Here is a 17,066-nt window from a genome sequence, read left to right on the forward strand (position 1 = left end):
CATTTAGATAGTTACATGGGTATAATGGGTATAGAGGGATATGGGCCAAATGTGGGCAATTGGGACTAGCTTAGTGGTTTCTTAAAAAAAAGGGCAACATGGACAAGTTGGACGAAAGGCCCTGTTTCCATGCTGTAAACCTCTATGACTCTGTGAATGTAATAGGGCAAATAGGCTGATGAATGGCAGATGGAGATTAATTTAGACAAATCTGAAGTGATACATTTTGGTAGATTGATTCACGGCAGGATTTACTCAGTTAATGGTAAGGCATTGGGGAGAGTTACAGAACAAAGAGAATACTTCCCCGGGTTGAAATGGTCGCTACGAGAGGACACAGATTTAAGGTGCGAGGAGGAAAGTACAGAAGTGATGTTGGGGTAAGTTTTTCACTCAGAGGGTGGTGAGTGAATGGAATCGGCTGCCGTCAGTGGTGGTGGAGGCGAACTCGCTGGGGTCTTTTAAAAGACTTCTTGATGAGTATATGGGGTTTAATGGGATTGGGGGTTATAGATAGGTCTATAGATTGGTAGGTGATGATGTGATCGGCGCAACTCGTGGGCCGAAAGGCCTGTTTGTGCTGTAGTGTTCTATGTTCTATCTCGGGGTGAATGTTCATAGCTCCTTGAAAGTGGAGTCACAGGTGGACAGAGTGGTAAAGAAGGCACTCGGCAAGCTTGGTTTCATCGGTCAGAACTTTGGATACAGGAGTTGGGACGTCTTGTTGAAGTTGTACAAGACATTGGTAAGGCCTGGAATACTGTGTGCAATTCTGGTCACCCTATTATAGAAAGGATATTATTAAACTAGAAAGGATTTACTGGGATGCTATCGGGACTCGATGGTTTGACTTACAAGGAGAGGCTGGATAGACTGGTACTATTTTCTCTGGAGCGTAGGAGGCTGAGGGGTGATCTTATTGAGGTCTATCAAATAATGAGGGGAACAGATCAGCTGGATAGTCAATATCTTTTCCCAAAGGTAGGGGCGTCTAAAACTAGAAGACATAGGTTTAACGTGAGACAGGAGAGATGTAAAAAGTGTCCAGAGGGGCAATTTTTTCACAGACGTTGGTGAGTGTCTGAACAAGCTGCCAGAGGTAGTAGTAAACGCGGGTACAATTTTGTTTTTCTGGAGGTTTCTGGGGAAGTTTGAAAGTAAAAATACCAGACTGTACAGATGAACTTATTATTCCAGCCATTTAATTTCATAAGAGCATCAGAAATAGGAGCAGGAGTAGGCCATCTAGCCCCTCAAGCCTGCCCCGCCATTCAATAAGATCATGGCTGATCTGAAGTGGATCAATTCAACTTACCCGCTTGCTTCCCATAACCCTTAATTCCCTCATCGATCAGAAATCTATCTACCCGTGACTTAAACATACTCAACGAGGTAGCCTCCACCACTTCATTGGGCAGACTCTATCCCTTTAGCAGAAGGACAGAATGTGATTGCAGATGCTTCATCACAACTTGGATGTGAAAGGTTAGGGTATTCAACATTGGAAAAGAAAGACTGAACTGTGCTATTCTGCTGCTAAATTTGCATGCTTAGATATAATAAGACCTTCTAGAGCATGAATAGTGTGAACAAAATTACAGGCGTTAAAAAAATGAGGCGATGGCCTACTGGTTTTATCACTAGGTTATTAATCTAGCAACTCAGCTTATGTTCTGAGGGCCCAGGTTCGAATCCAGCAATGGCAGGTGGTGGAATTTGAATTCGATAAAAAAAATCTGGAATTAAGAATCTACTGATGACCATGAAAGCATTGTCGATTGTCGGAAAAATCCATCTGATTGACTAATGTCCTTTAGGGAAGGAAATCTTCTGTCCTGACCTGGTCTGGCCTACATGAGATTCCAGACCCACAGCAATGGAGCTGACTCCCAACTGCCCTTGAGCAACTAGGGATGGGCAATAATTACTGGCCAGCCAGCGATGCCCGAATGAATAACACAAGTAACATTTTTAAACTGGGGAAAGAAGCTGTTATGAAGCTGGGAGTTTCACTGTTGAAAGCTGACTGGTTCCAGCCATTTGAAGGGACATCACTGACAGACCAATAGGAGGAATTTAACAGTGAAATTCTGTGGACGCAGTGTAAGCAATGTAACCAATGGCAACATGTTGTGGTGGTCAGCTGACCAACTGAGCAGTAGGAACAGGAAGGAGGTGGTGACTGGGGCAGGCAGAGTCCAGGGTGTGTCCAAGTGGTTGTGTAATAAAGCATTTTTATTAAACCTTTATTTTGGATTTACTTTGTGAATGTTTATTATTGCATGCTACTGGAGGATTCTTACTGTCGGATGAACAAGTCCGAGCCTGTTTCCACTGGGTATTAGAAGAGTGAGCAATGGTCTGAATGACGTCTATAAGATTTGGAATGGTGGATGTGGTGGCTCCAGATCAAGGGGGCACTGTTTTAAAGTTAGAAGTTGCCCTTTTAGGAAGGAGGTGAAGACTTGTTTTCCTCTGAGAGGACTGTGTGACTCTGGAACATTCTGCCTCAGAAGGTGATGGAGGCACACTCACTGAATATTAAGGCGGAGGTGGTTAGATTCCTGCTGGACAAATGGCATCAGAGGTTATCCGGGTAGGTGGAAATGTGGAACTGGATACAGATAAATCAGCCATGACCTTATTTAATGGTGAAACAGGTTGAAGGGGCCAAATGGCCTCCTTCTGCTCCTATTTCATATATTCATCTATCTGTATGTTTGTGTGAAGAATGATCGAATCGGGTCTTACCACGCAGTTCTTACAACAAGCACCAGTGGATGAACATTGTGCACCAGGTTTGAGTTTACAAGTCGAAGCCTCGCAGCAGGAATCAGAACATTCCTGAGGGGAAAGTAGAAACAGAAACTTCCAGTGAGTGGTACAACAAAATCACAATCGGAAAACCAGCAGATGCTGCAACTCAAGAAAGGAAGAAAACCGAGGAAATGGTGAAAATTTTCTGCATGTCAGATAGCCATCATTTAGACAGCAGCACGCCCTCCCAGCTGGAGCATAGCAAGATCCCAACATCTGTATCCACACGCACGCCCTCCCAGCTGGAGCATAGCAAGATCCCAACATCTGTATCCACACGCACGCCCTCCCAGCTGGAGCATAGCAAGATCCCAACATCTGTAAACACACCCACGCCCTCCCAGCTGGAGCATAGCAAGATCCCAACATCTGTATCCACACGCACGCCCTCCCAGCTGGAGCATAGCAAGATCCCAACATCTGTAAACACACCCACTCCCTCCCAGCTGGAGCATAGCAAGATCCCAACATCTGTAAACACACCCACTCCCTCCCAGCTGGAACATAGCAAGATCCCAACATCTGTAAACACACCCACTCCCTCCCAGCTGGAGCATAGCAAGATCCCAACATCTGTATCCACACACACTCCCTCCCAGCTGGAGCATAGCAAGATCCCAACATCTGTATCCACACACACTCCCTCCCAGCTGGAGCATAGCAAGATCCCAACATCTGTAAACACACCCACACCCTCCCAGCTGGAGCATAGCAAGATCCCAACATCTGTAAACACACACACGCCCTCCCAGCTGGAGCATAGCAAGATCCCAACATCTGTAAACACACCCACGCCCTCCCAGCTGGAGCATAGCAAGATCCCAACATCTGTAAACACACCCACTCCCTCCCAGCTGGAGCATAGCAAGATCCCAACATCTGTATCCACACCCACTCCCTCCCAGCTGCTGCACAGCAAGATCCCAACATCGGTATCCACACGCACGCCCTCCCAGCTGGAGCATAGCAAGATCCCAACATCTGTAAACACACCCACTCCCTCCCAGCTGCTGCACAGCAAGATCCCAACATCGGTATCCACACGCACGCCCTCCCAGCTGGAGCATAGCAAGATCCCAACATCTGTAAACACACCCACTCCCTCCCAGCTGCTGCACAGCAAGATCCCAACATCGGTATCCACACGCACGCCCTCCCAGCTGGAGCATAGCAAGATCCCAACATCTGTAAACACACCCACTCCCTCCCAGCTGGAGCATAGCAAGATCCCAACATCTGTAAACACACCCACGCCCTCCCAGCTGGAGCATAGCAAGATCCCAACATCTGTATCCACACACACGCCCTCCCAGCTGCTGCACAGCAAGATCCCAACATCGGTATCCACACGCACGCCCTCCCAGCTGGAGCATAGCAAGATCCCAACATCTGTATCCACACCCACGCCCTCCCAGCTGGAGCATAGCAAGATCCCAACATCGGTATCCACACACACGCCCTCCCAGCTGGAGCATAGCAAGATCCCAACATCGGTATCCACACCCACTCCCTCCCAGCTGGAGCATAGCAAGATCCCAACATCTGTAAACACACCCACGCCCTCCCAGCTGGAGCATAGCAAGATCCCAACATCTGTATCCACACGCACGCCCTCCCAGCTGGAGCATAGCAAGATCCCAACATCTGTAAACACACCCACGCCCTCCCAGCTGGAGCATAGCAAGATCCCAACATCTGTATCCACACCCACGCCCTCCCAGCTGCTGCACAGCAAGATCCCAACATCGGTATCCACACGCACGCCCTCCCAGCTGGAGCATAGCAAGATCCCAACATCTGTATCCACACACACGCCCTCCCAGCTGGAGCATAGCAAGATCCCAACATCTGTATCCACACCCACGCCCTCCCAGCTGGAGCATAGCAAGATCCCAACATCTGTATCCACACCCACGCCCTCCCAGCTGGAGCATAGCAAGATCCCAACATCTGTATCCACACCCACGCCCTCCCAGCTGGAGCATAGCAAGATCCCAACATCGGTATCCACACGCACGCCCTCCCAGCTGGAGCATAGCAAGATCCCAACATCTGTAAACACACCCACTCCCTCCCAGCTGGAGCATAGCAAGATCCCAACATCTGTAAACACACCCACTCCCTCCCAGCTGGAGCATAGCAAGATCCCAACATCTGTATCCACACACACGCCCTCCCAGCTGCTGCACAGCAAGATCCCAACATCTGTATCCACACCCACTCCCTCCCAGCTGCTGCACAGCAAGATCCCAACATCGGTATCCACACCCACGCCCTCCCAGCTGGAGCATAGCAAGATCCCAACATCTGTATCCACACGCACGCCCTCCCAGCTGGAGCATAGCAAGATCCCAACATCTGTAAACACACCCACTCCCTCCCAGCTGCTGCACAGCAAGATCCCAACATCGGTATCCACACACACGCCCTCCCAGCTGGAGCATAGCAAGATCCCAACATCTGTATCCACACACACGCCCTCCCAGCTGGAGCATAGCAAGATCCCAACATCTGTATCCACACCCACGCCCTCCCAGCTGGAGCATAGCAAGATCCCAACGTCTGTATCCACACGCACGCCCTCCCAGCTGGAGCATAGCAAGATCCCAACATCGGTATCCACACCCACTCCCTCCCAGCTGGAGCATAGCAAGATCCCAACATCTGTAAACACACCCACGCCCTCCCAGCTGGAGCATAGCAAGATCCCAACATCTGTAAACACACCCACACCCTCCCAGTTCCTGCACAGCAAGATCCCAACATCGGTATCCACACGCACGCCCTCCCAGCTGCTGCACAGCAAGATCCCAACATCTGTATCCACACGCACGCCCTCCCAGCTGCTGCACAGCAAGATCCCAACATCGGTATCCACACGCACGCCCTCCCAGCTGCTGCACAGCAAGATCCCAACATCTGTAAACACACCCACTCCCTCCCAGCTGCTGCACAGCAAGATCCCAACATCGGTATCCACACGCACGCCCTCCCAGCTGGAGCATAGCAAGATCCCAGCATCTGTAAACACACCCACTCCCTCCCAGCTGCTGCACAGCAAGATCCCAACATCGGTATCCACACGCACGCCCTCCCAGCTGCTGCACAGCAAGATCCCAACATCTGTATCCACACCCACGCCCTCCCAGCTGCTGCACAGCAAGATCCCAACATCTGTAAACACACCCACTCCCTCCCAGCTGGAGCATAGCAAGATCCCAACATCTGTATCCACACCCACTCCCTCCCAGCTGCTGCACAGCAAGATCCCAACATCGGTATCCACACGCACGCCCTCCCAGCTGGAGCATAGCAAGATCCCAACATCTGTAAACACACCCACTCCCTCCCAGCTGCTGCACAGCAAGATCCCAACATCGGTATCCACACGCACGCCCTCCCAGCTGGAGCATAGCAAGATCCCAACATCTGTAAACACACCCACTCCCTCCCAGCTGCTGCACAGCAAGATCCCAACATCTGTAAACACACCCACTCCCTCCCAGCTGCTGCACAGCAAGATCCCAACATCGGTATCCACACGCACGCCCTCCCAGCTGGAGCATAGCAAGATCCCAACATCTGTAAACACACCCACTCCCTCCCAGCTGCTGCACAGCAAGATCCCAACATCTGTAAACACACCCACTCCCTCCCAGCTGCTGCACAGCAAGATCCCAACATCTGTATCCACACGCACGCCCTCCCAGCTGGAGCATAGCAAGATCCCAACATCTGTAAACACACCCACTCCCTCCCAGCTGCTGCACAGCAAGATCCCAACATCGGTATCCACACGCACGCCCTCCCAGCTGCTGCACAGCAAGATCCCAACATCTGTATCCACACACACGCCCTCCCAGCTGCTGCACAGCAAGATCCCAACATCTGTAAACACACCCACTCCCTCCCAGCTGCTGCACAGCAAGATCCCAACATCGGTATCCACACGCACGCCCTCCCAGCTGCTGCACAGCAAGATCCCAACATCTGTATCCACACACGCCCTCCCAGCTGCTGCACAGCAAGATCCCAACATCTGTATCCACACGCACGCCCTCCCAGCTGGAGCATAGCAAGATCCCAACATCTGTATCCACACACACGCCCTCCCAGCTGGAGCATAGCAAGATCCCAACATCTGTAAACACACCCACTCCCTCCCAGCTGCTGCACAGCAAGATCCCAACATCGGTATCCACACGCACGACCTCCCAGCTGCTGCACAGCAAGATCCCAACATCTGTATCCACACACACGCCCTCCCAGCTGCTGCACAGCAAGATCCCAACATCTGTAAACACACCCACACCCTCCCAGTTCCTGCACAGCAAGATCCCAACATCGGTATCCACACGCACGCCCTCCCAGCTGCTGCACAGCAAGATCCCAACATCTGTATCCACACACACGCCCTCCCAGCTGCTGCACAGCAAGATCCCAACATCTGTATCCACACGCACGCCCTCCCAGCTGGAGCATAGCAAGATCCCAACATCTGTATCCACACACACGCCCTCCCAGCTGGAGCATAGCAAGATCCCAACATCTGTAAACACACCCACTCCCTCCCAGCTGCTGCACAGCAAGATCCCAACATCTGTATCCACACCCACTCCCTCCCAGCTGGAGCATAGCAAGATCCCAACATCTGTATCCACACACACGCCCTCCCAGCTGGAGCATAGCAAGATCCCAACATCGGTATCCACACCCACTCCCTCCCAGCTGCTGCACAGCAAGATCCCAACATCTGTATCCACACGCACGCCCTCCCAGCTGGAGCATAGCAAGATCCCAACATCGGTATCCACACGCACGCCCTCCCAGCTGCTGCACAGCAAGATCCCAACATCTGTAAACACACCCACTCCCTCCCAGCTGCTGCACAGCAAGATCCCAACATCTGTAAACACACCCACTCCCTCCCAGGTGCTGCACAGCAAGATCCCAACATCTGTATCCACACCCACTCCCTCCCAGCTGCTGCACAGCAAGATCCCAACATCTGTATCCACACGCACACCCTCCCAGCTTGAGCATAGCAAGATCCCAACATCTGTATCCACACCCACTCCCTCCCAGCTGCTGCACAGCAAGATCCCAACATCTGTATCCACACCCACTCCCTCCCAGCTGGAGCATAGCAAGATCCCAACATCTGTAAACACACCCACTCCCTCCCAGCTGCTACACAGCAAGATCCCAACATCTGTAAACACACCCACTCCCTCCCAGCTGCTGCACAGCAAGATCCCAACATCAGTATCCACACCCACTCCCTCCCAGCTGCTGCACAGCAAGATCCCAACATCGGTATCCACACCCACTCCCTCCCAGCTGCTGCACAGCAAGATCCCAACATCTGTATCCACACCCACTCCCTCCCAGCTGGAGCATAGCAAGATCCCAACATCTGTATCTACACGCACTCCCTCCCAGCTGCTGCACAGCAAGATCCCAACATCTGTATCTACACGCACTCCCTCCCAGCTGCTGCACAGCAAGATCCCAACATCTGTATCCACACCCACTCCCTCCCAGCTGCTGCACAGCAAGATCCCAACATCTGTATCCACACCCACTCCCTCCCAGCTGCTGCACAGCAAGATCCCAACATCTGTATCCACACCCACTCCCTCCCAGCTGCTGCACAGCAAGATCCCAACATGTGTATCTACACCCACTCCCTCCCAGCTGCTGCACAGCAAGATCCCAACATCTGTATCCACGCCCACTCCCTCCCAGCTGCAGCACAGCAAGATCCCAACATGTGGATCCACACCCACTCCCTCCCAGCTGCTGCACAGCAAAAACCCAACATCTGTATCCACACCAACACCCTCCCAGCAGGAGCACAGCAAGATCCCAACATCTGTATCCACACGCACGCCCTCCCAGCTGCTGCACAGCAAAATCCCAACATGTATATCCACACCCACTCCCTCCCACATCCCCCAAAGACGTGCTTTTAGGCTGATTGGTTGGGTACTAAATTGTCCCTAAATTGGACCTCCCTGATCCTCGCACATTAGGCGTAGACTAAAATCATGAATAGGTCACTGAGACAGGGGGACGGCGGCGCGGGCTCGTTGGGCCGAAGGGCCTGTTTCCCGTGCTGTGTTGTTCTTTGTTCTCCCAGCTGCTGCACAGCAAGATCCCAACATGTGTATCCACACGCACGCCCTCCCAGCTGGAGCAATGCAAGATCCCAACATCTGTGTCCACACCCACTCCCCCCCAAGCTGGTCCAGTCCAAATTCTCAACATCTGTACCTACACTCATTTACGAATGATCCAAGGGGGAAACTGTAGCTTGTCACTCACACTGGCAGAGCATGTGGAAAGCTCCAACGCCTGCTGACCTACATGGAGATTTGCTTTGTTTGGTATTGAGGGCTTGTCCTTCGATCTCAGTAGAAGAGCTTTACTGTGGCGGGTCCGTGCTGGGAGCTATCTGAAAGCACAAACCCTGGTCTACCTTTGCTAGAATTGGGTTTCACAGTTTTCATGATGTTCTAGGGAGTGATTGTTTCCGATTCCAGTGTCTGCAGTATTTTGCTTATTCTCAATGTCTTTGTGTCGCTGTGGCCCAAGTCTCCACTCATCAACCAAACTCCCCACCAATGTTCTGAACACTTGTAGCAAGACTTCCCTACTTTTATATTCCATTCCTCTTGCAATAAAATGGCAATATTGCATTTGCCTTCCGAATTACTTGCTGTACCTGTGCATTAACGTGTTATGATTTGTGTCCAAGGACGCCCAGATCCCTCTGCAGCACACCGCAGTCTCACTTCACTGAAACATGTCTCTGATATGTGAAATGTGATGTGACTGTGGAGGGTGAACTGAGCCCAGCAGGAGATAGGTACCTAATGACCATCAGAAAGACAGTGACCTGCATTCCAAACCCCATTCCAGGGCACATCTGGAGCAATGTGTGAAATCTCCCAACCTGCTGCTCACCTCTGCATTTATCCATCTGGAAATGGGATAGTGAATCCATGTACTTCAGCACTATTCCTGAGAGAGTTAAAGGACTCAGGACATCACTGGATTTCCCCAGCTTCCATCAAAGCTTCCGTAGCAGCCTCCATCATAAAGGAAACTCTGAATTCCTCTGGCATTGCAAATGCATCCTTTAGCTGTGTGCAAGTTTCTCACCTCACCCACAGGCTAACATAGCCCAAGGTTCCTGATCATTTCACACCCCCACACAGAAAGAACAAGGCCATTCAGCCCACTGTGTTTGTGCTGGGCAGATAAAAAAAAATTAGCCGTTCATTTTAATCCCATTTTCCAATCCTGGTCGATTGTCTCACAGGTCACATTGCTTCAGACACCAGATCCAGCTACCCTGAGTTTCAGTCTCATCAATTGGACGGTGAATTCCGGATGACTCCGGATTCTACCAATTGCTTTAATACAGTGTCCTGGTAATTGCCCCCTCAACCAGGGGAATCAGATCTTTCTTGGCTGTCCTGTCTAAGCCCCTCAATCTTGTAAAGCTCAATTAGCTCCATCATTCTGGACCCAGCATCATTGAATGTCTGATGCAGATAGCTCAGCAAGTGAAATATTGACCTGATTCTGATTTGCCCTTAGCTATAAGACTGCCCTGTAGTCTGCTACAAAGAACTCTTGTACATCATCACTCTCTGACTGCTCCTTACCGAAGGTTTGCCGCAGTCACATTCCTCCCCTGCCTCCACATACAGGTTACCACACTCAGGGCCTCCGACCAGCTGGCCAGTGTTCGGCAGATTGTAGAGACAACTCCCTCGGCCAGTGAGTAGGCTTCCCTGAAAATCCTGTTGGCTGCAGGAACTGAAAGCCTTTGGAAGTTTGAAACTGAAGATCAGAACACACAAAAAGATAAAGACCAAAACAGAAAATAATGTTCACATACATTTCTTAAAGTTAAAGTTCATTTATTAGTGTCACAAGTAAGGCTTACATTAACACTGCAATGAAGTCACTGTGGAATTCCCCGAGTCACCACACTCCAGCGTCTGTTTGGGTCAATGCACCTAACTCGCACGTCATTCAGACAATGGGAGGAAACTGGATCACCCGGCGGAAACCCACGCAGACACGGGGAGAATGTGCAAACTCCATACAGACAGTGGCCCAAGCCAGGAATCGAGCCCAGGTCCCTTATGCTGTGAGGTAGCAGTACTAACCACTGTGCTACCATACCAAGTCCAAGGACTTCACCTTCTGTATCAGCCTGCCACGTGGAACCTTATCGAGGGCTTCACTAAAGTCTGTGTATACAACATCCAGTGCCCTGCCCTGGTCAGTTTTTCTTGTCAGTTAGAGTCATAGAGGTTTACAGCATGGAAACAGGCCTTTTGGCCCAACTTGTCCATGCCCCCTTTTTTGTTAACCCTTAAGATAATCCCAATTGCCCGCATTTGGCCCAAATTGCTCGAGACCCATCGTACCCATGTAACTACTTGAATGCTTTTTAAAAGACAAAATTGTACCCACCTCTACTACTACCTCTGGCAGCTCGTTGCAGATACTCACCACCCTCTGTGTGAAAAAATTGCCCCTCTGGACACTTTTATATCTCTCCCCTCTCATCTTAAACCGATGCCCTCTAGTTTTTGACTCCCCTACCTTTGGGAAAAAATATTGACTATCGAGCTGATCTGTGCCCCTCATTATTCTATAGACCTCTATAAGATCACCGCTAAGTCTCCAATGCTGCAGGGTAAAGAGTCCCAGTCTATTCAGCCTCTCCTTACAACTTAATCCATCAAGTCCTGGTAGCATCTTAGTAAATCTTTTCTGAACTCTTTCTAGTTTAATAATATCCTTTCTATAATAGGGTGACCAGAATTGCACACAGTATTCCAAGTGTGGCCTTATCAATGTCTTGTACAACTTCAACAAGATGTCCCAACTCCTGTATTCAATGTTCTGACCAGTGAAACCAAGCATGCTGACTGCCTCCTTCACCACTCTGTCCACCTGTGACTCCACTTTCAAGGAGCTATGAACATGTATCCCAAGGTCTCTTTGTTCTATAACTCTCCCCAATGCCTGACCATAAACTGAATAAGTCCTGCCCTGGTTGAATCCGTCATCAAAGAAGAAATGGCGAGGCACCTTGAGAAGAATTGTTTGATAGAGCAGACACAGCACGGATTCGTTAAGGGGAAGTCGTGTTTGACAAATTTATTGGATTTCTATGAGGATGAGAATAGTGCGGTAGACAGAGGGGAACGGGTGGATGTGATGTTTCTCGATTTTCAAAAGGCACTTGATAACGTGTCGCACAAAAGGTTGCTTCAGAAGGTTAGGGGGCACGGAGTTGGGGGTAAGGTGTTAGCGTGGATAGAGGATTGGTTGTCTAATAGGAAGCAGAGAGTTGGTATCAAAGGGTGCTATTCTGACTGGCGGTTGGTGACTAGTGGATTGCCCCAGGGATCGGTGCTGGGGCCTCAGCTATTTACCATTTATATAGATGATCTGGAGGAGGGGGCTGAGTGTAGGGTAACGAAATTTGCTGATGACACGAAGATGAGTGGAAAAGCAAATTGTGCGGAGGGTGTGGAAAGTCTGCAGAGGGATCTGGATAGGCTGAGCGAGTGGGCGAGGACCTGGCAGATGGAATACAATGTTAGCAAGTGTGAGGTTATCCACTTTGGCAGGAATAATAGTAGGAGGGATTACTATTTAAAGGGTGAAAAGCTGCAGCATGCTACTGTGCAGAGGGACCTGGGGGTCCTTGTGCATGAGTCGCAAAAACCCAGTCTGCAGGTGCAGCAGGTGGTCAGGAAGGCGAATGGGATGCTGGCCTTTATAGCGAGGGGGATTGAATATAAAAGTAGGGAGGTCTTGCTGCAACTGTACAGGGTACTGGTGAGGCCGCAGCTGGAGTACTGTGTGCAGTTTTGGTCGCCACACTTGCGCAAGGATATTTTGGCCTTGGAGAGAGTGCAGAGGAGGTTTACTAGGCTGATACCGGAGATGAGGGGGTTGGACTATGAAGAGAGACTAAATAGACTGGGTCTGTACTCGTTGGAGTTTAGAAGGATGAGGGGGGATCTTATAGAGACGTATAAGATAATGAAGGGGATGGATAGGGTAGAGGTGGAGAGATTCTTCCCGCTCAGAAAGGACAACAGGACTAGAGGGCACAGCCTCAAGATAAGGTGGGTGCAGTTTAGAACGGAGTTGAGGATGGTGAATCAAAGGGTGGTGAATCTCTGGAATTCTCTGCCCGTTGAAGTGGTGGAGGCTGCCTCGCTAAATATATTTAAGACGCGGGTAGATAGGTTTTTGGTAGACAAGGGGAATTAAGGGTTATGGGGAGAAAGCGGGAAAGTGGAACTGATCCACTTCAGATCAGCCATGATCTTATTGAATGGCGGGGCAGGCTCGAAGGGCTGGATGGCCTACTCCTGCTCCTATTTCTTATGTTCTTATGTTCTTATTACTAAAATGCATCATCTTGCATTTATCTAAATTAAACTCCATCTGCCATTCATCAGTCCACTGGCCCAATTGATCAAGATCCTGTTGCAATCCGAGATAATCTTCTTCACTGTCCACTATGCCACCAATCTTAGTGTTGTCTGCAAACTTACTAACCATGCCTCCTAAATTCTCATCCAAATCGTTCATATAAATGACAAATAACAGTGGGCCCAGCGCTGATCCCTGAGGCACACCGCGGGTCACAGGCCTCCAGTTTGAAAAACAACTCTCTACAACCCACCCTCTGGCTTCTGTCAAGAAGCCAATTTTGTATCCATTTAGATATCTCACCCTGGATCCTGTCAAGATTTAACCTTATGCAACAACAGGTCTTGCTAAAGTTCATGTAGACAACATCAACTCCATTGCCCTCATCTACCTTCTTGGTTACCCCTTGAAAAAACTCAATCAAATTTGTGACACATGATTTTCCACTCATAAAGCCATGCTGACTGTCTCTAATCAGCCCTCAAAAAACTCAATAAGGTTCGTGAAGCACAACCTTCCCTTCAAAACCGTGCTAACTATCGCGAATAAGCCTATTCTCTTCCAAATGTGAGTACATCCTGTTCCTAAGAATCTTCTTCAATAATCTCCTCACCACTGATTGAAGGCCTCAGGCCTGTAATTTTCCAGATTGTCTCTTCTGCCCTACTTAAACAGATGTGAGCTACTCTCCAATTTTCTGGTATCTCACCCATTGTTAAAGAGGATGCAAAGATTTTGACCAACGTACTTCACTCAGAGAGTGGTTGGGGTGTGGAATAGATTGCCAGACGCTTTAGGAACTTTCAAGCGGTTACTGGATAGGCACATGGAGCAGATCAGAATGATAGGGTGGGGATAGCTTGATCTTAGGATTGGACATAGCTTGGCACAACATTGAGGGCCGAAGGGCCTGTACTGTGCTGTAATGTTCCATGTTTTCTCTGGTCGATGTCTCAGCAATTTCTTCCCTCGCCTCTCTCAGTGTTCTGGGACAGACATTATCCAGGCCTGGGGAATTGTCCACTTTAATGTTTATCTGAGCCTCTCTGGCTGTTTGGTGTCAGTGTGGGGCTGATCTTTAGGCCACACTCCTTTTCAGGATCAGTGCAGGGTCTGCCAGGTACAAGGAGGGTAGAAACCACCCCCCAGGAGCTCAGGATAATCAGGTGGGAGATTGTCTTTCTTTTTATTCATTCATGGGATGAATTCATCAGTGGGTAGGTGAACATTCATTGCCCATTCGGAACAGGCTTTGGGGAGGCAGGAGGTGGGTTACTGGCTGCAGGGTTCTCAGCCTCTGGCCTATACCTGAAGCCACGGTATTTATATAGCTAGTCCAGGTCAGGTTCTGGTCAATGGTAACCCCCAGGATATTGATTATAGGGGACTCAGCGATGTTGATGCCATTGAACATCAAGGGGCAATCACCTCACCCTCCTCCCTCTGCCATGGTCCTATTAGCTCTCCCTTTGTGCCAGGAATGCTTCTAGCCAATGGAAGCTGCTCCCCCAGATTCCCATTGACTGCAGCTTTGTGAGGGTTTGCTGATGGCAAACTTGTTCAAATGCTGCCTCTCAGCACTTGTTGGAGATGTTTGCAAACGCTTCAAAATAGTTGTGAAAAGACAGACACATAAAACATGATGTTTTTCTCTCCTCTCTCAAAATGTTTCACCATTCACAGAGATTGCTTTTTACTGTTTCAACCTTCTTGTTCTGGCCTCCACATCACAGGGACTGCAGATGTTTGTGGAGGCTTTGGCTGCAGCTTGAAGCAGCAATATTCCAATTATTCCAAAACACACACAATTCCACCCAGCTTTACAAAAACAAGTCTTCCCACTGACCTTGTGTTCGAAAGTAAGGCTGGTAGGCATTGCATAGAGAATGTGAATCACAGGCACAGTGTTTCAGTGTAGTTCTCACCCCAGTGCATCTTCCATGATACAACCAGCTGTCTGATCTGTACATTTACAATTCCGTGAATCCGTATCATGTGCTATTCCCAAATTGTGGCCTATTTCGTGGGCAAGAATTGCGGAAAGGCTCAAAATGCTTGCTCGAGTGTCCTGAGAGAGAACAGAATGAAGTATCTGTCAATGCATTTCAATATCCTCACCTACAGACAATAAGGGGCTGGATAGACTGGTTAACACACACACAAAACCACCTCACTGCCTTGTACTCAGTCTGTCAGCCCTCTGGCACACGTAGGGATAGGTAATAAATGCTGGTCAAGCCAGAGACCTCCACTTCCCATCAAATTAATTTAAAAGAATTCCCTCTTCTGCACTCACGTTTCTTATCATGTGTGTATGTCAGTGATTGGGGACAGGCAGTTAGCCCCCCTCCACAGCCAGAGGGAATGAAGGGGGTATTAGTGTGGAGAGGGGCAGTAAGGGTACCTATTGGTATGAACGACGTAGGCAGGAGGAGTGATGAGGTCCTGCAGCAGCAGTTTAGGGAGTTAGGTAGAAAGTTAAAAAGCAGGATCTCTAGGGTTGTAATCTCAGGATTACTCCCTGTGCCACGTGCCAGTGAGGCTAGGAATAGGAAGATAGTGCAGCCCAACACCTGTCTAAACAGCTGGTGTAGGAGGGAGGGTTTCAGATATCTGGACTATTGGGGTAGGTGGGACCTCTATAAGAAAGATGGGTTGCATCTAAACTGGAAAGGCATAAATATTCTGGCTGGGAGGTTTGCTTATGTCACACAGGAGGGTTGAAACTAGATTGGCACGGGGATGGGAACCAAAGCAAAGGTGAATTAGCTGAAGGGGAACCAGAGAATAGGGCCTGTAATACTCACAGAGTTATAGAGTCAGAGAGGTTTACAGCATGGAAACAGGCTTTTTGGCTCAACTTGTCCATACCGCTCTTCTTTTTTTAAACATAAGAACATAAGAACATAAGAAATAGGAGCAGAAGTAGGCCATCTGGCCCTTCGAGCCTGCCCCGCCATTCAATAAGATCATGGCTGATCTGTCGTGGCTCAGTTCCACTTTCCCGCCCTCTCCCCATAACCCTTAATCCCTTCTCTTATCAAAAACCCATCAACCCGCTTCTTAAAAATATTTAGCGAGGCAGCCTCCACCACTTCAACGGGCAGAGAATTCCAGAGATTCACCACCCTTTGAGTGAAGAAGTTCCTCCTCAACTCCGTTCTGAACCGCCCCCCCTTTATCTTGAGGCTGTGCCCCCTAGTCCTACTGTCTTTTTTGAGCGGGAAGAGTCTTTCCACCTCTATCCTATCCATCCCATTCATCATCTTATACGTCTCAATGAGATCTCCCCTCATTCTTCTAAACTCTAACGAGTACAAGCCTAGTTTATTCAGCCTCTCCTCATAGCTCAACCCCCTCAACTCCGGTATCAGCCTAGTAAACCTCCTCTGCACTCCCTCCAAGGCCAAAATATCCTTGCGCAGGTGCGGCGCCCAAAACTGCACACAGTACTCCAGCTGCGGCCTCACCAATGCCCTATACAGCTGCAGCAAGACCTCCCTACTTTTATATTCAATCCCCCTCGCTATGAAGGCCAGCATCCCATTCGCCTTCCTGACCACCTGCTGCACCTGCAGGCTGGGTTTTTGCGACTCATGCACAAGGACCCCGAGGTCCCTCTGCACCGTCGCCTGCTGCAGTTTTTCGCCACGTAAGTAATAGTCCTTCCTACCATTCTTCCTACCAAAGTGGACCACCTCACACTTGCCAACATTAAATTCCATTTGCCATTTCCTGGCCCATTCGCCCAGCCTATCTAGATCCTT

The 17,066-nt window shown here is 49.6% G+C and overlaps 1 protein-coding gene across 1 annotated transcript in view; it reads right to left on the minus strand.

Annotated features, from left to right (window-relative positions):
• Positions 1-17,066, minus strand: part of LOC145337727 (disintegrin and metalloproteinase domain-containing protein 12-like) — a gene marked incomplete at its 5' end in the record, with an annotated part of 178,071 nt that overhangs the window by 123,445 nt on the left and 37,560 nt on the right. The window contains 3 exons of the mRNA XM_080182566.1: positions 2,752-2,844; positions 10,494-10,671; positions 15,225-15,367. Coding sequence (XP_080038692.1) covers positions 2,752-2,844; positions 10,494-10,671; positions 15,225-15,367 — 414 coding nt within the window. The remainder of the gene's footprint in view (positions 1-2,751; positions 2,845-10,493; positions 10,672-15,224; positions 15,368-17,066) is intronic.

This window comes from Carcharhinus amblyrhynchos, unplaced genomic scaffold (assembly GCF_965287045.1).
Source record: "Carcharhinus amblyrhynchos unplaced genomic scaffold, sCarAmb.v2.hapA scaffold_67, whole genome shotgun sequence".
Lineage (NCBI taxonomy): Eukaryota > Metazoa > Chordata > Chondrichthyes > Carcharhiniformes > Carcharhinidae > Carcharhinus > Carcharhinus amblyrhynchos.